This window comes from Alternaria viburni (assembly GCF_023758015.1).
Source record: "Alternaria viburni strain BMP 2772 chromosome Unknown scaffold_5, whole genome shotgun sequence".
Taxonomy (NCBI): Eukaryota; Fungi; Ascomycota; class Dothideomycetes; order Pleosporales; family Pleosporaceae; genus Alternaria; species Alternaria viburni.
The window spans coordinates 760711-786353 of NW_026055774.1; the positions used below are offsets into that span (position 1 = coordinate 760711).

General features: G+C 53.4%; 7 protein-coding genes across 7 annotated transcripts; 3 read left to right on the top strand and 4 right to left on the bottom strand.

Annotated features, from left to right (window-relative positions):
* Nucleotides 1-894: 894 nt before the first annotated feature.
* J4E79_003129 (uncharacterized protein) lies at nucleotides 895-1605 on the top strand (the record flags this gene model as incomplete). Its single annotated transcript, XM_049352025.1, has 3 exons — nucleotides 895-1079; nucleotides 1162-1433; nucleotides 1499-1605. The coding sequence occupies 3 exons, from the start codon at nucleotides 895-897 to the stop codon at nucleotides 1603-1605; spliced, it is 564 nt and encodes a 187-aa protein (XP_049213496.1).
* Nucleotides 1606-3794: 2189 nt separating this feature from the next.
* On the bottom strand, nucleotides 3795-5042 carry J4E79_003130 (uncharacterized protein; the record flags this gene model as incomplete). The annotated part of the gene is made up of 2 exons (XM_049352026.1): nucleotides 3795-4928; nucleotides 4986-5042. 2 exons carry the CDS (start codon nucleotides 5040-5042, stop codon nucleotides 3795-3797), a joined length of 1191 nt encoding a protein of 396 aa, XP_049213497.1.
* Nucleotides 5043-6330: 1288 nt separating this feature from the next.
* Nucleotides 6331-8775, top strand: J4E79_003131 (uncharacterized protein; the record flags this gene model as incomplete). Its single annotated transcript, XM_049352027.1, has 3 exons — nucleotides 6331-6621; nucleotides 6673-8627; nucleotides 8679-8775. 3 exons carry the CDS (start codon nucleotides 6331-6333, stop codon nucleotides 8773-8775), a joined length of 2343 nt encoding a protein of 780 aa, XP_049213498.1.
* Nucleotides 8776-9441: 666 nt separating this feature from the next.
* Nucleotides 9442-10316, bottom strand: J4E79_003132 (uncharacterized protein; the record flags this gene model as incomplete). Its single annotated transcript, XM_049352028.1, has 3 exons — nucleotides 9442-10007; nucleotides 10093-10188; nucleotides 10250-10316. 3 exons carry the CDS (start codon nucleotides 10314-10316, stop codon nucleotides 9442-9444), a joined length of 729 nt encoding a protein of 242 aa, XP_049213499.1.
* Nucleotides 10317-10973: 657 nt separating this feature from the next.
* Nucleotides 10974-12734, bottom strand: J4E79_003133 (uncharacterized protein; the record flags this gene model as incomplete). The annotated part of the gene is made up of 5 exons (XM_049352029.1): nucleotides 10974-11171; nucleotides 11231-11722; nucleotides 11786-12296; nucleotides 12352-12452; nucleotides 12510-12734. The coding sequence occupies 5 exons, from the start codon at nucleotides 12732-12734 to the stop codon at nucleotides 10974-10976; spliced, it is 1527 nt and encodes a 508-aa protein (XP_049213500.1).
* A 1961-nt stretch (nucleotides 12735-14695) lies between these two features.
* On the bottom strand, nucleotides 14696-20652 carry J4E79_003134 (uncharacterized protein; the record flags this gene model as incomplete). Its single annotated transcript, XM_049352030.1, has 3 exons — nucleotides 14696-15047; nucleotides 15097-20412; nucleotides 20465-20652. The coding sequence occupies 3 exons, from the start codon at nucleotides 20650-20652 to the stop codon at nucleotides 14696-14698; spliced, it is 5856 nt and encodes a 1951-aa protein (XP_049213501.1).
* A 2781-nt stretch (nucleotides 20653-23433) lies between these two features.
* On the top strand, nucleotides 23434-25200 carry J4E79_003135 (uncharacterized protein; the record flags this gene model as incomplete). Its single annotated transcript, XM_049352031.1, has 4 exons — nucleotides 23434-23505; nucleotides 23554-23591; nucleotides 23651-24444; nucleotides 24494-25200. The coding sequence occupies 4 exons, from the start codon at nucleotides 23434-23436 to the stop codon at nucleotides 25198-25200; spliced, it is 1611 nt and encodes a 536-aa protein (XP_049213502.1).
* Between the last annotated feature and the right edge of the window lie 443 nt (nucleotides 25201-25643).

The window sequence follows — 25643 nt, forward strand, 5'->3', positions numbered from 1 at the left end:
CTTGCTATATACAGCTGTATGGATGTATACCATGAGTGATCCGTACCTAGATGCCTGTTTGCATTGGGTGGCTCTGTAGTATAGTTTACGCGCTGCTGCAGTGAGCCGCATGGCTTATTATCAACATGAAAAACATCCGCAGACCAGTCAATGCTAATTTCGAAGAAACTAACAGTAGACAATAAATCAGACGTCACAACTGTCAAACACTGGAGCCATGTCAACATGCCAGGTTTGTAGCAAAGGGATGTTTGCGCCGGTCCAATAGTCTCGTTCCCAGCCCCATCCCAGCTTGGGAGGCTGGGCTGCCATGAAGGTTCCTCGGACCACAACAACAGGGGCTTTGGCAATTTCAGCATCGTGCATTCGCAATTTCCATCATTCTATTCCCCGCGTCTCCGCAAACATCTTTCCTGATTCTCCCGTCCACGATAACATCACGCTGAAGGAAGTGTTCACTGTTGAGGCACCTCCGAGACCTCCGCATCCGCCCCGCAACACCCTCGCACGTTGCTGAGGTTACCTGTAACGTCATCCATCATCGCACGCACTACACGACCGCGAGCGCAAAGACTCGTGATACTTTCGCGACAAAAGCAATTGAGAACGGGAGCGAAAAAGCACCCCGATTTTCGCGGTATAGGAGAAGGGAAACGTTGCGACAGCGCCAAGTCCCAAGCCTAATCTGCGGATAGGCGGCATAGCAAATCAACGACACGAGGCTCTGTAGCTCAAAGCGCAAGAACTCTGGACTCGAAGAACCGTTGCACCGGCGAACTACCACCGTTGCGCATATCGAACGCCACAGCAAGAACACTCTAGCGCAAGCCTGCCCGCAATCGCATTCACCAGAACCCTCCCGACTTAGCCGCCGAGGCGCGACAGAAAGATACAATGGCTCGCGCAGGACATTCAGGCACAGTTGTGGGCTCAGCGGTAGTAGTACGGGAGAAGTACTACTGGCCCGACCTACAGCTGAACATCTGGACGATTGTCATGCTTGCAACAGCCGGAACAATATTGGGAGTGAATGCGCAGTTTATGGCGATACAAGATCGGATGGGACTGGGGACGCCATGGTATGTACACTCTACAACCTCCTATGCGGCCAGCATAGTGAGCGAGGTATACATATGAATGCTTTGCTAATTCCTTTAACAGGATAATGCCCTACGGCGTCACAGTTGGCACTCTGGCCATAATCTTCATCATTATCGAGATCGTCTTCATCGCGCAACGGAAACTCCTCCCAGGCACTATGATGCTCCTCTCCTTCATCCTCCTCGTCCTTTTCATCGCCGGAATCATCGGAACCGCGATACAACTTTTCGCCGGACCCAACATCAACAACCAGTGCAATACATACGTCTTCAACAACGACGTGGATGGGCCGAACATGGATACATTGGCATTCCTGCAGCAGAGGAATATCTGTAAGTATTCTTGGTGTTTGAAACCACTCGGACAAGTGAAGAGACATATGGCTAACAGTAGACAGGCCAATGCTGGCAAGCCGAGTTCGCTTTCTGGATCATCGGAAGCATATTCCTCGTGTGGATGATGGTCATGGCGAGCCAAGTCAACTCAAACACATATGCCAGGTAATCTAATGGCTCAGACCCACCAACTTCCTGCTCTTCTTAGGACTCTTGTCCATCTTCTTTGTGTCTTATTCTCTGCTTTCTGACAACGGCCATGTGTATATGAAAGAAGCGCGTATTGCGTGATTTCTAGCAAGAGCGGCGGCGTTAGGGCAATGTTCTTTTTCTTCATTACGAGATACCGATGGGACGCATAGTATGGAAAGATGGGTGAATGTAAGGAAACGTAGCAGGAATGACGGATCTTCCGGCTATCAGATCTGTATGATGAATAATAGCAAGATGCATTTTCCACAATAATCGATTGAAACAGAAGAAGTTACTCATGCCCTGATAACTGCCAACATGCTGTCAGGCTACCATGGGACGATTGCAGGCTGCTAGCCATCTGCAGGGCATACACCCATTTCTTCCCATGGGAATCGTAATCTTTCAGGCACGAAGAGCCTCATCCACCATGGAACTCGCGGTGTGATTACGACTGGTACCGCGACTCGACCTGCATTTCACATTTCACCCTGCATCTGATTCCCAATCTGACCCTCTCTCTCCGCGGAAGCTAGGAACGCCATCATAAGCACCAATCCTAATTCCCTCATAGCCAGGATGGAATACGAACACAGACAATGCACCACCGAAAGCAGGTTTGGTAGAACCCCCATTTCGCACCGACAAAAAGAGTCCCGGGTCTTGGTCTTACCCGGAGATGGAGCCGCGGGTCCTCTGGGTTCGAGGCTAATACGTGGACCTGGGCAAAAGAAGTACGAAGGGCGAGAAAAGGAACTCCAATCTTTAGCCCTGGAAATGGAATAGCAGTCATCTATGCCTTTGCTTCTTTAAGATCAACATTAAGTGGTCATCTTGACAATGCATGCGTGACCCGTCCCGTCCTCCGCCGTCACCCAGCCGACGCATTTATCAGAAGTGAGGTGTATTAATCCCGTTCGTTACCCAAGCCGCCCGCGCCCATGCACCACCAGCCACGGGCCTAACATCCACTAAATCGGCGATCATCCCGTCACGAATCCACACCGTATAGATAGATTTCCCAGCCGCGCATTCTTACATCATCACGTTTCAATACCAGCCACGCTTCCAGATTGGGGCTTAATGGTTACCCTTGGCGACAAGGGCTGGCCTCGCCTTTTACCAGCGCCGTGACCAATCAAGACGCTGCGACTCGGACACGAAGTTGGCACGAAACGCGTCGGCGACTTCTGGAGCGCGTCGGTTTTGGCAGACTTCATTGGCTGTGAGGATATGCGGAGGTTAGGAGGAGGGGTGTGTGGCTGGCTGCTCCTTGTAGAGCTTTATGACTCTTACCTGGGGTGCAGTGGTTCGAGATCTTTTGAATTGATGTGTTGTTCTGTGTATGTAGGGTACATGCAGGTAAAACGTGATGGTGTGATGGGAAGGGCGGCGTGGTCGTTGTAATACCCAGGTGTTGCCGCTCGTGAAGGGTGCATAGGATCTTTAGTGTACTTCATTCTGCTGCAAACCGTTGATCATGTTCGCATTTGCCGCACAGCTTTCAGACAAGTGGTGGTAGTGGTTGGAAATGCAGACGTGTGGCGTAGCGATGATTCGCTGTCGTACACAGCCTTCCCACAGTGCATTAGCGAGGCCAGGAAACAAGTATGTACGGCACTTTATCATTCAATGCATCTTATTATTCGCCTACATGACCAAACCCCAAAATGCAGTTGCATTTCGGAGGTGCCTGGCTAGGCCGTCGGTCCCATTCTACCGCTCGCGTAATGTGATACTGCTATACTATGCTGTGCTGAGCTGATAGCAAACAAATGAACAGAAAATTGCTTAGAGTACAGTCGCTGGAAAAAGTGTTCAAACGGGGATATGCGTGAAGGGTGATACAAAGCGCTTGCGTTGTTGCTAGCTCGATTTTGCCGCCAAGGGGCGGTTGGGCGGTACTTGCGAAAGATAACGTAGGAAACGTATGCAGTTATGCATGGGTTGTGTTGATGATGCCTTCCATAACCAAAGAGGTCTTGCCTCTGTAAACGCCATGCTTATCAAGGAATCAAAAGTAAGTGAAGAAAGGAGACGCCATTCGATAGCGGCATTGGGTGGATTGGTGGCGGGGCGATGCACTGCGCATGCTTAATGTCGCCCTGGTGTCGTTGCGTCGTGCCCACATGAGTGCTGGGCTGTGTGTGAAAGATAATGTGAGGATCACGAGATGAGCTCTCCGCCAAGGTCCATTGGACCGTCTATTCTTCCAACATGAGCGTTCATATGGGAAGCGTCACCAGGAGGACCAATGTTATCGAAGTTGAGGTGACGGCGTGCTTCTCGGACGGCAGCAGGTGTTCGTGTGGCCACAGGGGTGCGGTTCCATGACGATGCATTGGCCTGCGCAGGACTCGGCGACATGTTGAGGAATTCGGCAAAATTGAGGTTTGTTGACGGTGTCGCAAGCCCGAAACCCATGTAGTGAGAGCCGCCACCGCCGGGCGTGGACATCATCGACGAGGGAAGAGGTGTCGCTTTGGGTGGTGGAGTCGATGGCGCAAGCATCTGCGGCTTCTGGTGACCTGGACGGACTGGTGTCGGTGATGTAGCCAGGTACATCAAGAGGTTTGCATCGTCATCTCCTTGCTTTCCTTCCCGAGCTGCGCCGGCAGCATTGAATCCACGTTGTCGAAGACGTGCTGAGCGAGCGACATCAGGGGGCGGCGTGCGTGGGGCCCTCTGCGGCGGCGGCGATGACTGGAAGTGCGATCGGTCGAGGGAGAAGTGCGATCTGTTGATAGAGAAGGATGTGATGGGTAGGTCTTCGTCGTCGTCTTCGGAGAGTAGGGGCGAGTGTGGATCGGGAACGGTCGAGGTTTCGGAGACGAAAGACAGGCTAGGGACATGTTGACGACCAAAACGTGCGTGCCGGCGATGGTATACAGGCGAAGACTCGGGCAGTTGGAAGCTGTTCTTCCATGAGGTAGCAGCGCTGGTGGCTGTCCTCACCTTGACACGGGCGTGGTTGCTCGATGCTGGGTACATTGTCCGGTCTTGACGGGGCCGCTTGTTTTGGAGGTAACTGCCTGTGCTGACGGACCGGCTGACGGATCGTCGGACATCGTCGGAGAATATGGGGGCTTGTAGTGGGGAGGAGTCGAGGACGCTGGGTTGATAGAAGCGCTCGGAGACGCTCGAAACATCCGACATGGCTTCGTTGCTGGAGCCGGGGCGCTTACGTTTGCGCTCAGCGCCGTCGAGGACGGGTTCAATGGCATCCAGGCTGAGGCTCTCCCAGCCGTTCTTCATCTTGACGTTGGCCAGGGCGAGGCGGTTCTGCAGCGTTCGGGTCATCTGTAGTGCACCTGGTTAGCAAACAAAGGGCGAGGGGCTGCAGACGGAGAGATGGACCTTTGAGACTTGGGCCCTTCGCAGGACCTTGCTCGCGACTTCATCCTGTTCAGCCATGGCAGAGCAATTGGGTTGGACGACGGGGTAGGGAGATCCAGCAGTGATATGGCCCGCTGAACGTCTCGATAGGGCTGCTACAGACGAAACGTGGGCGGAGCTGAGGTGACGGTCCGGCAAGGAATGTGAGGAGCTGGCGATGCAAGCGGACTAGCCTCAAAGTCTGCGGCAGCACAGGCCTCGTACTTGCCAGGGCGTTGTAGGAGTGATGATGAAGTCAAGGTGCTAGGAGTCGCAAGCGGCACGAAAGCCTTAGTGACCCCATAGCGGGCTCCTATCCGGCGCTGGAGCCTTGTCCGAGTGCGCCTGCAACAAAGAAAACCTATGCTGCTGAGGGTTTGGCGAGCGGCAGGGGTCGCGCATCTGGTGGCTGCGGTAACGTGCTGAGTAAGACAGGAGAGGTACCGTATGGTATCGGTAACGCTGGACCGTGGGAATGTTTCAGACACGCCTTGCCTTATCGCTGCAGGCCATGCTCGGGGAACGGGCGAGGTCCGTTGCTTCTCGAGCTACACCACATGGATGCGCGGATGACGACGCGCAGAATCGGTGACGGGGCCGGCCACCACATATGCCTCGACGCCGCATGCGCATCACATGCGTGTGTCAATGGCGGACAGCCTGCCATGCCATTGTCGCTCACGGCGCTGATGGACATGACACTGGATGGCATACACATGTCAGATCACGACCTGCCGTCCCAAAGCGGCTAGAGGACGTTGCGCACCAACGTCATTCGTTGAGTCGCTAGGAAGTCGCGAACGCCTGCTCACCATGCGCTCGCGCTCGACTCCACAGTCGCAACTCTTACTAGTTGTCCTCCCGCAGTTGCGCAACAAGGCCAATTCCTGCCAACTGGCCTGCTTTGGCGCTAGAGCCTTCCCAATTGAACAACTACCTGTTCGGTCCTGCTAGCTTGGATCGACGGAGCTGCAGCACTTCACGTCGGCTGCCTCTCCACCTCGACAGCGCTGCCACTTTCTTCACCACCAGCTTTCTTTGCCCTCTCCCGTCATACTGCATATCCTGCTTTCACTCGCTTCCCGCATAGTACATAGCTATTGCCAGTACACTCTCCCGCTCGCTTGTTCCCACCCTATCAGTGATTATCACGCTCGCCGTATTACGCGTCCTCACAGCTCCACAACCGCGCCCTCCTTGTCGCTCGTTACCTACCTGCGCTGTACCTCACTGAGACGACACTGAACATATCCACTTTGGACCTTGGACGATACCTACGCCTATGATTTCATAATTCGACCCGTATACCAGCGCCGTAGTTGTCACCATGCCGTCTTTCCTCAGAAGCCTTGGTAGGAAGAGCAGCCGCATGTCCAAGAATGGCGACAAGCAAGCAAATGGTGCCGATGCCCAGAACGGCAAAGGCTTAGCCCATCGCGTATCCGCCTCTACCTTGAACTCCTCTCAAGTTGGCTCGTCGACGCCCTCTACTACGCCAGCCACCTCTACCACCGACGAAGTCAACACTCAAACCAAAGACCTCACCAATGGCCCTACACCTGCGCCTGCGCGACCTCAGCGACCGACTGTCGACCCCGTGAAGCGTTATAGCATGAATGTAAGAAACCGTAGCCATCTTCACAAGACGTTGCTCTAACAGCACCTCCAGGGTTTAGCATCGCCTACCTCGACCGGCTCCAACAGCTCGTTTAATAGATCTTCGCTACTCGCGCCGCGCATCCTATCGGTCTCGGATAACTCCTGGGTACACCAGCAAGTGCTGCTCATATTCGGGCAGATCGGTGAAGCACAAAGCAAACCGCTGGACGGCACACTTACGGTTAATCACCATCAGGGCCGCTTCCCATCTACTTGCTGGCCAGTACATGACTCCTACTTCAAGGCCTTGGTGCACCTGGAGCCTGGCTGGAACAGGATCCGACTTGACTTTGCCTCGCCCAAGGTTTCCTCACCAAACACCTCCGTCCCTTCACATGCCTCCTTCATCAATATTAATTACCTCCCATTGTCGCACTCGCCACCTCTCCAGCTTGCGATCATACTAGGTCATGATTCCCCTGGCACTTACGACGCCCCACCAGAGCGCATCGAGCGAGAAGGTAACGGCCTCGAACTTGCGACCAAGAAATTCCGTATGGCTGCGTATCTTTGGCAAGCCTTTACTGGCGAGCAAATGAAACGTTACGGATTCGGTCGACGCTGCTTCCGATTTGAAGATGCCTGGGAACCTGGAACGCTAAGCTACCAGGATTGGGAGCACAACCAATACCGAACGCAAGCCAAAATCCACGTTATACGCTCAAGAAGGTCTGTCGCTGAAATACGCGACCTAGAACGCGCACAGCAGTACGGGCCAGGAACCAAGAAGAACGAACTTTTCGACATCGCGATAGAAGCATGTAGAGACTACTTCCCCATGGTACCAGGCCAGAAACACTACGTCTCTTGTCTGTTCCTCGACACACGTTGGGACACGCAAGAGAACACAGTTCGAGGACATGCGGCTCTAGGCGGGGGTACTGGAGATCTACAGCTAGCCATCTTTGGCTCGCATGCGCTCCACAGCTATCCGTCGAGCATCGAAGAGGTTTTCCAGGCTTTCCAAGACTGTACGCAAACTAACACTGCCTTCGTCGCCAATGATTGCAACGAATCTGGAAGCAACTGGGAAGCTGCCAACATAGGCATCGGTGCCCATCTGCATGAAACGGGTCATCTCTTTGGTTGTCCTCATCAGGAGTCGGGTGTAATGTTACGCGACTACGTTACATTGAACCGAACCTTCACATGCCGAGAACCCTACTCAACCCGCACCAAGTCAACCGGTCAGCGACTAGTCCTGCCAAACGACGAGTGCAGATGGCACAAGCTCGATGTCCTCCGTTTCCGTTTTCACCCCTGTTTCCGCATACCTATCGATAGCCCAAACATCAACGGGGATGGCAGTGTCCAAGTGTGGACAGTCGATGTTAGCCAAGGCGGTGTCATCGCAACCTCGAAATCAGGCATCGCATGGGTGGAGCTGTACACCGAAGGAGAGGAGGTTTGTCACTACTGGAAAGAGTTTCCTGAACAGGACAACCAGTATCCACGACAGGTTGCACTGGAAGAAAACTCGCTTCGTTCTTTGTTACCCAAAGAGAAGCAAAAGATGCGCCTGAAGCTCGAAGTCTACTCTGCCGGTGGAGGCAAGCACGTGGTGGAGGATTTCAGTCAGCTTTCCAACCAGAAGAACTCCCGTGTCAAGATACCGGACGGGCGATGGGGCTACCGCGGTGGCAAGCTTGGCTACTCACAGATGCAGGGTTCACAGCCTCATGAAGTCATCTTCGATTACGTCCACATTCAAACCAAGCTTTTGCTTAGCATCAAAGTGTACCATGGTTCCGCGGTGGATGGATTGGAATTTGTGTATGAAGACACATACACCCAACTTTTCGGCAAGCGAGGAGGTAGCATGACTGAGTTCGCCTTGGATACCCGGAAAGGAGAGCTGCTGCTGGGCTTTTCTCTGCGCGCTGGCCTTTGGATCGATGGTCTACAAATACTAACAAGCCTGGGGAGGAAGAGCGAGTGGTATGGAAACGCGAATGGTGGCAGCGGGTATGTACGAGATCCATGGCTTGACAAATACTAGCTAACCCTAATATGCAGACACACGCTCATCCCTCCTCGTGGCTACACCATCGGCGGCATATCAGGCTCCTGCGCACAATGGCTCGACGGTTTCTCTTTGATCATCACGCGGTGATTGTAACACTGCACAACTTGACATACTTTCCTTGTTCCCGTTTGCGACAATGTCGTCGCCTACACCCAAATAGACGTCATGATCGTCGAGCAGTTGCCACAAGACACGATCATACTGCGTTACCATCGCCCTGGTGGAGGTTCCAGACAAGCTATCTTGTACCTTTTCGGCATGTTTGCATACTCCATCTCTGGAGAGCTTGGCTCCTTGCAGCATTTAGGTCGGCATCAGGTGTACCGGGTTAGAAACTGTTTTGACCCTGTTTGATGGAACTTTCCTCTTCCTGTTGCTGGTTCAGGAAGGCTTGAATCGCAGATTTAGAACCATGATACCACAGTCATTGAACTTGACTTTCTTTGTAATAGTAACAATTCGAATAGACTTCTTAATTCACAGGGACTTGCAGTGACATGGTAATTGCCTTTCAATGCTGCTTCCTCTAGAGATGGTGCAGTTTCTGTCGAGTCTCTTTTAGATGATTTTGATAATAGGGTATCATTGTATTTTGTATGCCCGCTAATCGATCATAGCATCGTCATGCGTCTCACTAACAGGACAAAAGTAGCCGACTATCCTCTCTATAGGCCAAAGATCCATTACTTCCATCGTCCCAATCGCAGCGGCTCACATACAAAATGCTGAGCTTTTCTCCTCTGCTCCAGCAATCTAGGGCTTGGGAATATGGACGCTCTTGCTAACCATCAAACATCCGTGAAGAATGAACATGGCAACAACAGGGTGGAACTCAAACGCCGTGCCCTCAAGCCAAAGACCCATGGGAATCTGCTCCAGCGTCCAGCCCTTGTAAACCCAGTATGCCATGACCTGCACAATACCCAGCGACATGGGAATCGGCGTGCCCTCGAAGTACTTGCTCTTGCCCGTTGCATCCTTTGGCACCATAGCAACCGTAACATTGAACCTCGCGAGACGCGTAAGACCGCAGAGTACGAAGAAGCTGAGGAAGAGATGGTCGACGGGGGTGCGCAGACCGAGACAGAAGGCGGCAGCGGCGGGGCTAACACCGAAGGAGACGAGGTCGGCCAAGGAATCGAGTTCCTGGCCCATGAGCGACGCCTTCTTGCGCCAGCGGGCGACTTTGCCGTCCATGAAGTCGAAGAAGAGGCCGAGGGGGATGAAGCCGAGGGCCCAGTACAGGTTCGTGTAGTTGAAGGGGTCTGACTGCGTGCAGTAGCGGAGGGAGGACATGATGGACATTACGCCGCAGAAGCCTGGATGTCTTGTTAGTAGAGGTTCTCGTTCTTTCGCGTTGTAATTGGCGGAAATGCGTGTCGGAATGGACATTGAGAAACGTACCATTGAGCTCGGTAATGTAGTCAGCGGCGTGCAGAGCTCTCACGAGAGAGAAATGTCCAGCATCCTGCGAGAGGAGCCTTTTTTGCTTGTCCTGCACTGTTCTCCCTGTTAGCCCCTTCATGTCTCTATATCGCGTTGGGTTCTTTCGCCAACATACCCTCACCCTTCGCCGGGGGCATCTCGTCCTTGGGCTGCGGCTCTCCGCCGTTCCGTCGTTGCGACATGGTTTTGATGTTGTTGCGGGTGTGTGTGTACTGTGCAATAGGCCGCTTCCGCTTGCTTCAAAGCAAGAATCAAGACTGAGATATCGAAGTGTCTTGTGTTGCGCAAAAGCAGAAACTAGAGGGGGGGAGCGGGAAAGTTAAGGGTCTGGGTAGGGTTGTTGCGTGGAGAAAGCTTGTTGTTGGTGTGCGCAGGTAGGCAGTGACGTGCCCTGGGCAATTTGGGCCTAGATCAAGGCGGCTGGGGACCAACGTCATTTTCGTCCTACGCAAACTTCCGTGCTGCTGTTGCACTGCCCGGCTCAGCCATGTGATTCGCACGTGCCTGCGGCAATTGTTTCTCTACATCGGCAGTTCTTCGTTCAGCATATCCAAGTATGTGGCTGTGTCCTGAACAGAGGGGTTAGGATCTGCCTACTCAGCACTGTGCGCCGAAATTGAGAAATGTCTTGCCTCAGCGCGTTGCACAGTTAGCACAAAAGCCCTTCTACTATTGCAGTCGCTCTAAACAAGATATTATCTATTACGAGATATACATGGCAAGGAAATTATACAAGAAGTATATCATACATATACACAGGCCATCAGCAAATGCTCGAAGCCCAAACGCCGCCTTCATGCTGGCAATGCCCAAAACCCAATGCCCATCAGCTTCATGATCTACTTCCGTCGGCTTACAATCTTGGTGACGGCATGCCTTATGATTGTGCCGGCCTTCTCTGTCTCCTTCTTTGTCAGACCACTGGTGACGCACACCTTCAGTGCAGGTGTAGGTTGCCAGCCTGCATCGCGGGGGTTCAATCCAAGACCGAGTGGGAACGACTTGAGTCGTGTGATGAGGACGCCGTTTGCGAGACACTGTGGCTGTTAGCAACTTGCCTAAAGATAAGATCGGGAACGCAACGGAGAGAACGTACCTCGTCAACAACTTCCCTAAAGATCTGGTTTTGATCGTCGATGCTTAGTTTCTTGTTTTCAATAACCTCATCTTTGAGAACAAGGAGCATGATGGGGTTATCTCCTGAGCTACTGCACTTAACCCAATCACTCCTGGGGTCCAGCTGTCCCCGCATCGCCTTGACATTGTCCCTGAGTCCCGCGAGGATATCCGGTTGCTGTTGCAACAGACTGATTGTTTCACTCGCTGTTGTACTCAACAAAGCAGGAAGCGCAGCGGAATAAGTGTATGACGCGGACGAGATGCGCTGATGCTCAACAACTTCCTCGTTACCAGCACAGAATCCTCCTGCCGCGCAGAGAGGGCCAGAAAGTGAGCCGATGATCATGTCTACTTCTGCAGCGTCGACGTTCTGCGCTTCGGTGACGCCGCCGCCGGTGCGACCAAGGACGCCGTAGGACCAGGTTTCGTCGAGGATTAGACGGAATTTATACTTGAGTTTGAGTTCAACCTACACAAGCTGTTAGCCGATTCGTCCACCTTGGTAATTAGCATGAACACGCGATAGACGTACGATCTTTGGCAGGTTCACCACATCCCCAATGTTCTCAAACAGGCCCTCGGTGATGATGAAGCGTCTGGTGAGCGGCTTCTTGGCCTGCTCCTTGACAACCTTCTTGAGGACGCTCTCCAAATCCTCCATATCATTGTGTTCAAACCACCTGACAGTACTGCGACTGATTTGAATGCCCTTGCGCGCAGCGAAGTTGAGCGCCTTGTCCGCCACGATGATATCTCCTCTCTTGCTGAAACTGGGAATCACACTGCTTATGGTCGAGAAGGACTGCGCGTAGATGATGCAGGCGGGGACACCGAGGTGTGCAGCGACGTCGGCTTCGGTCTTCATGTGAACATCCTGTGTGCCGTAGAAACCAGGGGGACCACAGGGGCCGACACCGTATGTGCGCAGGGTCTGAATGGCCTTGTCTTTGAGGACATCGTTGGAGAGGAAGTTGTAGAAGTTGTACGAGGCAAGGTTTGTGACGGTGCGGCCATTGGAGAGCTTCGACTTGGGGCCCGTAGGTCTGCGCGGTGCTCATTAGCATTGGTTCGGAACACTGAGGAGGGCATTTGCTATACCCAACAATGATGGGTCGCTTCTCGTTGTCCAATTCCTCGAGGGCAGTAGTGGGCGCGACAAGCGGTTCTGGCGTCCAGTCTTCGACCAATTCATCGATCTCCTATTTCCTCGTTAGCCCGCCATGTCTGTCAGCCTGTCTGCAAAGCGCAAAACATACCTCATCCGTAAGTTGGACCTTTTTCTTCGTGCTGTACTTGGGTGCAAGTAGGTAGCGCACGGCGAAGAGGAACAGGAACAGCTCTACCGCGCTGCGAACGGGGTCGTTCTGGTAACTCGACTTGATGTAGCGAACAGCGATGGCGGAGCCGGGTATGCGATTGAACTGCGTATTGGCGTCGGCGATGAAGCGCGCAGTAACATTCTGTATCTCATGCAGGTCCATATTGCTGGTCGTGTTATCAATGGTACCTCCTTGTTGTTTGGGGGTTCACCTGGGCAATGTTGCGGCGACGCCGGGAATGCCGTCCCAAAGCGGTTAGCTCCGTGTGTACACCCGGGCAGCGCGTGTGTCTGTTGACCAACCTTCCAGGTAGCCCTCGAGTCCTCTCTATAGCCTCCCAATAGTAACATTTTCTACGCATTTGGGACGAGTCGATTTCAGAAGCAGTTAGAGACATGCTCCACTACCAATCATCAAGCTCGAATACTTTCTCGTACACTGCTCTGGACTTCATTAATCCTACACCCTTGTAGTACTTTAAACCCTTGCAGGGTGTCAGGCAACCAGTTGAGCCTTTTTCTTGCACCGGCCGAGGCCACGATGCATACTGATCCTACCTAGGCGGGGCGTAATGCTCGGTAAGAGAAATGGTTACATAACGGGCAGGAGACTTCGTCTCGGTTAGTAGTCTCTCGTATGATGCTTCTAATGTAATTTACAGCCACTTCGACGGTGCAGAAGGAGTGGTGTATAAAGACTTGTCCCTTGCCTCGCAAAATAAAATATCTCTTCCACTACCTCCAAGGCTCTCACTTGTGAGCCTGTTCTCCTTTTATCGTGAAGTTAACTACTGTTGTCATTACCCTATTGGCCTCTATAGCTTCAGCATGCAACAAGGGTCGATCCTTCACCTTTGCATGACAACGCAAACTATCGAGGCGCAACGCATGAGGACGCACGATGGAACGACCGAGTATGCTGTACGTGATTTCAATGTCCGAGCCTTGCCTATGGTAACTAACTGGATTAGGGAATCTTAATGGCAAAGGTGACAAAGCCAGCTCTGTTTCGAAGCCTGGTGACCATTGCACTATCTTCTACCGGTAAGTTGGCAGCATCTTCTCTTCATGAGCATTGGAAACTTATGTCAAACTCAGGGAACGCGATTGCAAAGGTACTAGCTGGTTTAGTAGAGGTGACGCTCCCACCGTCCCGGATTTCCTCAATGACCATATCTGGTCATACCGCAACCCTTGCAGCTGCGAATACCCTTGGTGGCTCAATAGGAGGGCAAAACTCCTTAGGATAACTAGGTAGTCCATATCAGATGAGTGTGCTTAGTAGTACTATGCGTCGAAAGTTGAAGTCACAGCTTGGGCAGCGTCTTATATACAAAATAGTAGATATACGATTGAACCAACGATAACAGGTAACTTAGCCAACCATCTTACTTCACTGAGCTGGATAACAAGTAGAGTCATCCACACGCAAGAGCAACGCCAACATGACATCACGCAGGCTAGGTATATCCCGTTAATGAATTCGAACTAGTCGATGAGCCCGAGCTCAGCCTACCATATATGGGTGCATCGCAATCTACCATGCCCTCTATGACTGATCGCTAACAAACACGGTGTCTACCCGAGAAGAGCAACTTCTTACGTAGATGTAATGATGAACTGTAAGGTTCATTCAAAGGACGGAGTTGGACCAGTGCAAAGTGGAAGAGGCCCTGTACTTCGCTTGGCCAGAGTAGCGACGGTAAAAAACAGTGACCAAGGCGGCCACCTTGAGCAATATAAAGTGGGCCTGCCATACCAGAACGACAACAATAGGGAATGCACGGGAGCATAAAGTCACAAGAGAGAAGATCGTAGTTGTTAAGACATCAATATATCTATGTAATGAATTCACTTTCTAACATATTCGCCTTCCATGATGAACCAAAACAGCCCCTTCGTGTGTATGTGCAGTCAAGTCCGCGCCATAGGCGGACACCAATGTGTTCAGAAAGAGAGAAAGCAGGTCGATGTAGCCCGCCGTAGAACGCCTAAAACGAAGGAAATGCTGTAGTGGATATTACAATCATTATGGGACCAAGCCATGTCGCCACGCTCATGATTTGCCAATATTGTACAATGCAGGCTGCGAAAGCAGTAAACAACGATTCGCGCTATGTGCTTTTAGTATGCCATGTACCGACGGAATCGGCGAGCGGCATCGTCGGTCGCAGCGGCACCACCGGCATCACCTCCACCTGTGGCAGCACCATCGTTCCATAATGGACACTTCATGCCGTTGACACATGATCCGGTAGGGGTGTTTGTGGTGTCGTTGTTGCTGTATCCAGTAGGCTGCAAGATTGACAGAGGCAGGCCGACGTCCAGCTTGATGTACTTGCCGGCGACGATTGGGCCAACGATCAAGCACAAGAAGACGACTAGGAGGACAAAGTACAGGATAGCGTAGCGGATGACACGACGCTTGCGAAGCTTGGTCTGCTTGAGCGAGTAGATCGGAGGACGAATTTGACGACTGTTACGTGTTAGCGGATGTCAATCGAAGGAGTAATGAGGGAACATACCTAGGTCGCAGCCAGAACAGCATGACAGAGTGGCCCTTGTCGGCGTATGGGATCAACAAGATCGGAAGCATGAAGAAGAGGAGCACGTGGCCGAGAATGAAGTCGGCGGCGAACATGCCCAACTCTGTGATCTTGCAGAGGAATTCACGACCGGGCTGAGAGATTGTGTGCCATCCCATCGTGTACCACTTTCCTGTCCACCAGGCAATGTTGGCGGTGTCAGCCTTGAACTCACGAGTGAGAGCAAGCGTGATGATCAGCTTGAAGAAGAATCGCTGGATAGCGACAACGGCGATCATACCAGACAAAGCTCTGGGGAAGCTGAAGCCCTCAAGGAACATGAGAACAACAAAGAAGATGAGGAGGACGAGAACAGCAATGGCGTGCGCAATAGCAGCCAGAACGGCTCCGAATTTCTTGCAGCACATGCTGAGCAGAGGACCCGCGCAACAAGCCAAAGCGAAGAAGCCCAGAAGAGCACCAGCGTTGATGGCGATGGGACCGAATGCAATGAGTCCGATACGGACCAGAGCACCGGACGCCTCGGGATCCTTCAGGTCTGTCTTTTCATCTTCCTTGTGGCGGTTGTCATTGACACCAGTCTGAGCGTTGATGAACAAGTAGGGGATGATGGTAATGGCGACCAAGACAAGGGGTCCGAATACCTCGCTCATGAAGATGTTCGTGAAGTGAGCACGAGGGACATCACCGGAAAGTTTGGCGGACGGGTCACCGAGAGCCTTGCGCTTGAAACCAGTGATACGCGTACGCGAGAGACGGCAGTATCCGATCCAGGAGGCACTGTGCGAGCGGGTGTTTCCGCGAGACAGCCAGCGAAGGTACTCCCTGTAGTCGATGAAGAAGTCGTCCCATGAGAATTGATGGGGGTTGAAGAGGAACGGTGCCAAGCACAGGGACAACAGGGATGCCCAGAAGTAGATGAGCCATGGACCCCAAACTGTGATGGTGGCAAACAGCAGCATCATCAACGAACGGGCTCCAATGTAGATGGAAGGACCGGCGAATCGTGAGAACAAGATACCGAAGGGGATACGAGCTGTCGCGAAACCACGTCCGGTACCAATGTAACGAGCACCACCATAGGACAAGTTGGTGTGGAGAGCGTTGGCATAGATCTGAGTGACGAAAACCTCGAAGAAGGGCGATCCGGAGGAGAAGTGCTTTGCGAGACGAGTCGCGGCACGCCAGAAACCACGCTCAGTCAACTCTTGGACCACAAGGGGAACGAAAGAGATGAAGAACACGATGAAGATGGAAACGATACAACGCGAGACCCAGTCGAATACGGGTACCAAGTTGGCGCAACCGTTGGGCCACTGAGGATCGGTGATGGGAAGGTCCTTGTTGAAGTGGCAGAGAATCGTCTCGTGGTTGAGCGCGCCGAGGTGGATGAGTACGAACATGAAGCACTGGACCGACAACATAATGAACATGTTGTTGATGTGGAAACCGGGATGGGCGTAGTAGAAGGACAGGAATCGGTCGAGAGGAAGTTGAGTACCCATGTAGTAGTACTCGCGAGACAACATCTGCTCTCCCATACCTGTACCAATCTTGGTGGTGAAGTTGAGGACGGAACCAAAACCAAGATCACGACCCTTACCACACTGGTAGTACTCGCAGTGCTTTATGCGACCACCGCGGAGAAGAGCGTTCATACCAGCGTAAATATCCTCGTTGAGATGGAGACCCTTCTGCGCCTTGGAGACACCACCACGTGTTGTCATGAAGATACCGTTGAGGAAATCAGGATGACCGTAATGGAGCTTACCACCGATCTGGGCCAATGTACGAGCAAACATAGTACCGAACGTCTGTTCCTTTCCGGCAGCGATGTCACCAAGGATACCAATGTTCTCGGAGAAAATGTATTCACGGGCTCCGAGAATGGCGACAGGGTTGAAGTTGGAGCTGGGAAGGCCAGGAGTGTAAGGTGAGACATTGTCAGTGGTCATCTCTTCGAACTCAGCGAGGACGCTGCGAATCTTCAGGCACTCTTCAAGGTAGTTGTCTTGGTTGGCGTCGATGAGCTGGATGTACTCTCCACGGTAGAAGATGATGGAGTGGTTCTGGTTGTCGGACTTGCCATCACCAAGAATTGGGTTACCGGAGAGTTGAATGCGGAACTTGGGACGACGCATGCCGTTGTCCATGAGCTCAGAGTGACCGTCGATAAGAGCAGAGTAGATACGCGGTTCTTCGCCCTCGTTCATAGGAGGCTCCTCATCCAGGTACGCAATTTGAAGGTCGGGGTATGCACGGAGGAGGAACTCGGTGTTCTCGCGTTCTTCCTTGCTGAACTTGGCGTAACGTTGCATAGATACACAGATCTTGTACTTGCGCCTAGCCATACGCTCGAGTTCACGCTCAAGCTTGTCAGAGTTGCCACCGAACATTTGGACGACTTCAGGGTTCTCTACGCGGTAGAGAAGCTTGATAGCACGGCTGTAGTTCATGAAACCAGAGATGGTACGGTAGAGAGTCTGCGAGCGAAGAGAAGCCCAGATACGAGTGCGGAGGGTGTACTCAGGCGCGGCGGACTTGAAACCAATGCAGTAGAAAGGAAGATCGTCAATCTTGCTCTTAGCGGTGTCCTTTTCGCCCTTTTCGTCGTCGCCGTTGAATTGAGAAGTCTCATCGGCAAGGATCTTAGTGTCCTTGACAAAGCAGTCCCATTCGTGAGGGTGAAGCTGCTTGAGGTACTCAAGAAGAGTGACACGAGAGTAAGGCTCGTCCTCGCGAATGATCTCACGGAGAGACAACAGGATCTTTTCACCGTAGTGAGGAATCAAGACCGTGAATGTGGGCATGTTGTCGACTGGTAGAGGCTCGGGGATGGGAGTCGACAGCGACTGGGCGAAGAAGGAGATACGGCGTTCGGCTTCGCTCTGAGCAGGGAAGAACTCAGTCTTGAAGGAGTGATCTTCCTGAGAGACGAAGAAAGTAGGAGCACGCAGAGTGCGCTTGCCCTCTTGCTCGGAAGGGACCTGGTGGTAAAGCAGCTTCTGGACGTGGTCGATGGCAAGGAGATGCTCGCGGTACATAGAGATGACCACAGCGTTCCAAATCTGAGAAATAAGGACCTTGGGCTTGTACTTGATCTCCATGTCGGTGGTGGCGAGAACCTTTGAGTAGATACGCTTGGGCAGACGAGAGAAGATGTTCCTCCATGGTGTCCAGATCGAAACACCCAAGTAGAACGACCGAGAGACGGAGAACAACATGTTCGCAATGATGTACCACAGGTAAGAGTCCAAGAAGAACAAGATCAAGTCCATGAAGTACATGAGACCGAGCAAGATTCGAGGCTGGTACTTGCAGAGGATGTTACCAATGATGGCGTCTCCAAGGCAAGAGGGCTTCTTCATGTGTGACAGGATGCGAATAGGGTCCTTGATCGACAGAGTCAGGAAGAAGTACGACTCAGCAAGCTTGGCAGCGAAGACCAAGACCCAGAGGCCATAAGACATCCACATGTCGTTGCCGGCGAGGCGAGGGTAGCTGGCAGTGAACGTTTGACTTGCAACATACTTGCGGGAGTTGCGTGTCAGGTAGCTGCCGAACAGACCTCCGATAGGCATGAGCGAGAAGAACACGAAGGTGGCCAAAGCGATAGCGAACTGAACACCACCGAGAACGTTGGCGATAGTACCGGTGCGCTTGTCCATACCAAGAATGTAGACACTAGGGGCAATGTTGACGACGAAGCACAGGATGAGGAACAAGAGACGCTTCGTAAGATGCTGAGCACCAGCCCATCGTCGAGGAACGTAGCACCACTCGCAGATAGTAGCGAAGATCTGGATGAAGCAGGCAATGGTGCCACCGAGAGCGACTACGGACAAGGTAGCGGCCTTCTCGGGTTTCTGGTCTCGTTGTTGTTCGTAGCCCTTGGTGTAGAGAGGTTGCGAGTTGAAAGCCGTGTAGAACCAGAAGGATGTCAGATGAATGACCCAGATACGGTTGAAGTTGATAACCATGTGGAACCACGAACGGCGCTCGTAGTACGTCTTGAAGAAGACCTTCTTCCAGAGGACATCCTTCAACTTTGCGTAACGCTCAGCCGGTGGGATGTCGACAAGACGAGACTTGTCCTCGAACACGATGCGCTCGAGACCCTCTGGGTACCAGAAGAGTTGGTTCATGTCATCATATCCAATGATGGCAGCGTGATCGCGTTCGCGACGGACATATTTGCCATCTTGGATCTCGTAACCTTGATCACGGCAGTACTGGTACAACGGCGTGATGACATTGTTGAGGTAGGTGAACTCCTCGATTGGCTCTGTCTGAGCTTGTCCAGCAGGCGAGTTTAGCCAGTCGTCGGCGCACTTGAAAATGAAGCACATCAACTCAGGCATGAAACGGACCTGGTTGGCCTCTCCCCAACAGAGAAGGTATAGGGCGACTTGACGAACACGGTCGTGTTGCGACATGCGGTTCATGCGGGTCTTCCAGCGGTATTCAGCCGCCTCCAGACTGTTGTCGCCCTCGTAAGCGTCGAGAGTCTCTTGCTCGTTGCCTGGGTTCTCGCTGGCCTTCTTCTTGGCGGCCTTGCGAGCCTTGCGGGTACGGCGGTTGGCCTTTCCGAGGTTCATGTTGGCGAAGCCGACGGCATCATCCAGATCGAGATGAGCCGCGAAGTACCATCGACGGTAGTTGGCGTTCTCTCCACCGATGTAATCGGCGTGCAACGACAAGAGCGCTTGGTTGGGCGACATGCGGGACGCACGCGAATCGAGCAGGGTCATGAAGTGGTCGTACATGTTGCGCATGCTGTCACGCTGGAAACCGAACTTAGCGGTCAAGTCGAGAAAGATGTCCTCAATCTCCTCCTTGGTGCAGGGAATCTGGGCTTCGGCAGTCCATGCCGGGTAAGGCTCGCGAGAGCGCTGTCCAGCGGGAAGGGCGTTGGAGTAGTCCATGCCGTAGATTGGCGTTGAAGCACCTGACGAGCGGTTGCCACCATATGAAACTTGAGACGAAGGGGGACGGTAGCCGCGGTTGCCCTCGGCGTAGCTGTTGTACCTCTCGTCCCCGCGACCGTAGTAGTCCATGTCGGTGGCACGAGCCATGTCGGAACGCATGGTGAAGTCGCTGAAAGTTTCAGAGTCTTCCTCAGAGTCGTGCTGACGGCGACGGGGCTGCTGGCCGTTGGCTGCGTAGCCATCTTGGGCACCACCCTGGTCGTAGTACTGGTCGTTGTAATACTCGTCTTGGTAGCCCTGCTGGCCGCGCTCGTCGTAGTAGCCGTTTTGTTGGTACTGACCGCCCTGCTGGCCATCATAGTAACCTCTGCGTCATTGTTAGCAATCGATCAGGCACATCGCCAAAAGTCTATACGCACTGCTCGTCATAGTAGGAATCGGTGTGCTGGCCCTGCTGCGGGTACTGGGCGCCGTGGGCGTCGTCGTGATACTGGCCGTACTGGTCGTCGTGGTAGTAGGCGTCCTGGCCTTGAGGCTGGCCCTGGGCGTGGCCTTGAGTCTGGCCGTAGCCGTCGTCGTAGTGGCCTCCCTGTGGATGTCCGGACATCGTGGGAAGCTATTAGAGTGGGATGTAAATCTGCGAGGCGAGCTGTCAATAACTGTCGCGCAAGGGGCCGCCAATGCTGAAACGGTGGGCGTCGGAGGGGCGGTCGTACCTCAAACAATGGGCATTAGGAGCGGCAGAGTCGAATTGCTCGTAGTCGTGCTGCCGCGAAATACGGTTGACGTCGGTGCACTAGGTGCAGATGGGGTGGTTGAACGAGTGTGTTGTTGTGGAAGTGGCTCGCTGTTTATCGCGGGGGCGGCGATGTCTCAGTAGCACAGCGGGCTGCTCGTGCCTGCTGCAGTGCAAGAGAGTCTGGTGTTGTGGTCGGGCGTAGCGAGTGGAAAGCTGAGTATGCAGCCGGTCGTGGTTGCCAGGAGAGACGCGCGGCGAATCGGCGCTTGTCTGCTGCTGGGGCGAAAGTGGGAATTAGGCTGGGTGGAAGTGGCGGGTAGCGGCTCTCCTCCTCAAGGCGGGTGAGGGAGCAGTCGGGGCGGGTCGTCCAAGCTACACAACCTCAACGCAATGAAACGAGAGGCAATGTAGAAGAAAACGGACACGTGAAGAAGAAGGTGGTGAGTGAGCGACAGTGGTGAATGCGGAAGGGCAGGCAAAGAGCTTTTTAGCAGCTTCCCCTGAAAATGAAAGGCACGACCGCCAAGCTAGCCTAACGCCGTCAGAGACGCTGCGCATGGGTCCCCTTCGCTAGCATTCACGTCCCGATATTGAGTCGCCCCTCTAAAAAAGGCACCGGAGATCATGGACGTATGCACACTACAAAGCTGCTCCGCTGCGCTCACTCGAGCAAGAGGAGCTGCGATCTGCTGCGCGCCCTCTGCGCGCTGCTCTGGCCGAGGCCGCACGGCGCTGGCCAGGAAACCAGCTACCATGGAATCTCCGATCTGCTTGCATATCGATACTACCGGTTCCCGAATACACCAACAACAAAGACGACACCACCGCCCTGCTTGCCGTCACCCGGCGCCGACGCAGCGCGCTCTGGGTGACTCGGCTGACAGCTCGAGACTGCAGTACCGCTTTTTGCCTCTGCTCCCCCGCTGCTGTCGCCCTCCCTCACGTCACGACTGCTCGCAGCCATGGGCCAACAAAGACTGCTCTGCACGGTTGCGAGGCCCGCGCTGATCAAACCACGACTAGCGACCCGGCAGACCAAGGCAGTCCCGCCTGCTTCGCCCGCTGCTCGACCGGCCGCGATAGCGACGATAAGTTTCTTATCTGACGGCCAATCGCGACGTGGCGCGCTTCCGCAACGCCCTAGCCCTAGCTCATCAAAGGCCAACGGTGCTTGGTGTCGCAATCCAAAGGGGGCTGACGGCCGCCAGTCGCTGCTAGTGCTTCTGTTGAGCCTGATCACACCCGAACACACCGCACCTCAACATGCCCCAGTCCTTTTGCCGCCTGCATGTTTACTTCCCTCCCAAAAGCCGCTGTCTCGTTGCGCGTGAATCTCCTGAGTCGTGCATGAATCAAAAGCGATCGCATGATGACGGAATCCCTCACCGCACCCCAATTCAACCGACCAGGGCCCCAGCTGCTGAGCTATATTAGGCCGCCCGGTTCCCAACGTCGACACTATGGCAAATGAGCCGGCTACTGAGCGTCTAAGTCGTCCTGACACCAGTGTAGCAAGTCTGATCATGACTACGTCCGTATGCAAACTCTCTACATGCACTTCTCTTAGCCCGTAACCGCTTCATCTATACATAATTGCGCACACTCCTTGACCAGCTATCTTTGTATGCAAGCATTACTCTCAAACGCTCTCGGGCGTGCCTGAAGCCTCGCCATGCCCCTCCCTTGTGATGACCAATGGTTGTCTGGAGCCGAGTCGCAGACGTGCGAACACCAGCGTCAGCGGCATCTGCCTGTGAACGCATCATAATCCATTGGCCGCCTCACGGCGCGAGCGACTTCGCCACACCAACGACTAGGTTTCAGCTGCACAATCTGCGTGTCGTGTGCCTCCGAACCTAAAGTGCCGCGGTCACGCCGGGGCTTCACGAGGCTGCACGAGGCTGTGCACTCCAGCGTCGACGACCATCGCAATCGCCGACATCCATCCCCAAGATCCACAGTCTCGACTTCCCGCCTTCTCTCGTATAATCCAACACGGCGCACCGGGACTGCTCGGGACACATACCGTGACATCTGCAGAGACGCCATTCAATTTAGCAACATGATCCGCAGTGGGGCTCAGGCGGCTCTCAGTGGGGTGCGAAATTGGGTGTACGTACGCGTCGAGATCGCGACTCTTGACTACGAGCCGCGCTGACAGTCTCAAAATGCGACAATAACATTGGCAACATTTTGGTGAAAGAAGCTGACTACCATACCGCGAAGCTGGACGTGTAGTCTCCAGCATCCAACATTCATATTACCTGCGGTGTTGGTGCAATAGAAGAATAGATGATGGTCTCGAAGGCGCTCGGGCCATGAATGCGAAACAAGCCTAGTATCAGGGGCACAGGTGAACCCTCGCTGATCCCTCTTGGAATGCTTGATTGACCCTACATTTCTTCACTCGTTGTGCCTCAGAGTCGTTTCTACACTCACTTTTCTGTTTTACCAGTCCGTCTTTACGTCCTTGAATAATTCATTTTTCGCATACAGCCTCATTCGCTGTTGCGCCACACTCCTTCATCTCATTGTTCCTTCCTAAACACATTCTCTACAGCCTTTAAACACAATTCTCGGCGATTCAACCCAAGCTCTCGCCAACACCACCACTACTCTTGGAACTCGTCTTATACTATTATTACCAAGATGCGTGGAATCTTCGCTACTGCGGCCCTACTCGCGGGCGTCCAAGCCGCCGTTGACCCCATTGTCATCAAGGTATGATGTCGTGCGACAGGTGCGACTGGCGTGTCTAACAATGCCTAGGGTCAGAAGTTTTTCCAGAAGAACAGTGGTGAACAATTGTAAGAGACCCAAGAACTCAAGAAGAAAGTCAAGAAAAGCCAAGCTAACCATCGCACAGTTTCATGAAGGGTGTCGCATACCAACAAGAAATCAACTCCAACTCCACCGCTGCCTCAACCGACGACCTGGACATCACCGACCCTCTTGCCGACTCATCAGCATGCAAGCGTGACATTGAGCAGCTCAAGAAGCTCCAGACCAACACTATCCGTGTGTACGCCATTGATCCCAAGAAGGACCATGAGGACTGCATGACCCAGCTTGCCGATGCGGGCATCTACGTTGTAGCCGATCTGTCTGAGCCAGGACTGTCGATCAACCGTGACGACCCCGGCTGGACTGTCGAGCTATACGAGCGCTACACCAGCGTCGTTGACGAGATGATGAAGTACGACAACACTCTCGGTTTCTTCGCCGGAAACGAGGTCAGCAACCAGCCCAACAACACCGTTGCAAGCGCTTTCGTCAAGGCAGCTGTCCGTGACACCAAGGCCTACATCAAGAGCAAGAACTACCGTGAGATTGGTGTCGGATACGCCACCAACGACGATGCCGACATCCGTGAGAACATGGCCAACTACTTCGACTGCGGCGACGCCGACAGTGCTATTGACTTCTGGGGTTACAACATCTACTCGTGGTGCGGTGACTCCTCCTTCACCGAGTCCGGTTTCGATGTCCAGACCAAGAACTTTGAGAAGTACAACGTTCCCGTCTTCTTCGCCGAGTACGGTTGCAACACTCCTCGCCCCCGCAAGTTCACTGAGGTCGGTGCTCTCTACGGCAAGCAAATGACTGGTGTCTGGTCTGGAGGTATCGTCTACATGTACTTCGAGGAGGAGAACAAGTTCGGTAAGTATCCCATATTTCGATCCTTGGAATCGCCTCTAATGTCTATCAGGTCTCGCTTCCATCAAGGGCGGCAAGGTCGAGACCAACGACGACTTTGACAACCTGTCCAAGCAGATCGCCAAGGCCACTCCCGTCGGTGTCAAGATGTCCGAGTACAAGCCCAGCAACACCGCCGCTGCCTCGTGCCCCAAGGTCACTTCTGGCAAGTGGGAGGCCGAGTCTGACCCCCTCCCACCTGTCGCCAACGCCAACCTCTGCTCGTGCATGATGGAGACTCTCAGCTGCCAAGTCGCCGATGACACCGAGGAGGACGACTTCGGCAAGATGTTCGGCTTCATCTGCGGTGAGAAGGACGGCGAGTACTGCCAGGGTATCAACAAGAACGCCACTGCCGGCCCCTACGGTGTCTACGGCATGTGCTCCAGCCGCGAGCAGCTCTCTTTCGCTCTCAACGCCTACGCTAAGAAGGTCAGCGATGGCTGCGACTTCAAGGGTCAAGCCACTTCCAAGAAGGCTGTTGCCAGCCCCACCGCTTCCGGCTGCTCTTCCCTTCTTAAGGACGCTGGTGTTGACGGCACTGGCTCCGTCAAGGGCGCTGCTGCCAAGGCTACCGGTGCTTCCAGCTCTGGTGACGCATCTGGCTCCGGCAGCGCTGCCGCCGGTCTCTCCGCTCCCCAGTTCACCAACGGTGCCTTCGGCATGGGTCTGTACGTTGTTGCTGCCGTTGCCTCAGGCATGGCTATGATCCTGTTGTAAGATATCGGTCAACTTTGTATTTATCCTGCATGGTTTGCGTGGGTTTGCGCTTATTCCCCTTGGGCTCATCGGCACCGTCTTGGACGCGTGGCCTGGAAGAGTAGTGTGGTTTTCTTTGGCTTAGGTGAAATTCTAATAGTTTTGCTATACTGTTGTATGTATGGTGCGCAATGAAACGAGACCTTGAATTGTCTAAGTATGCTAAGTCTTCAATTGTGAATGCATGTAATGTTGTGCAATAAGGGCGCCTTGTGTAACCTAGGTGGTAGCAGAGAAGTAGTCCTCCACAAAGTTCGACGAATCTGCATCTCCGAAATGCCAACGTGAATACTTGAGCATCGACACGCAATGCAGCATAGAGTCATCTTACTCTGTCTCAACCATAAAACTTAAACTATTCCAAGACACCCTTACTCAATCTTCTTCGAAACTCACTTGTGTAG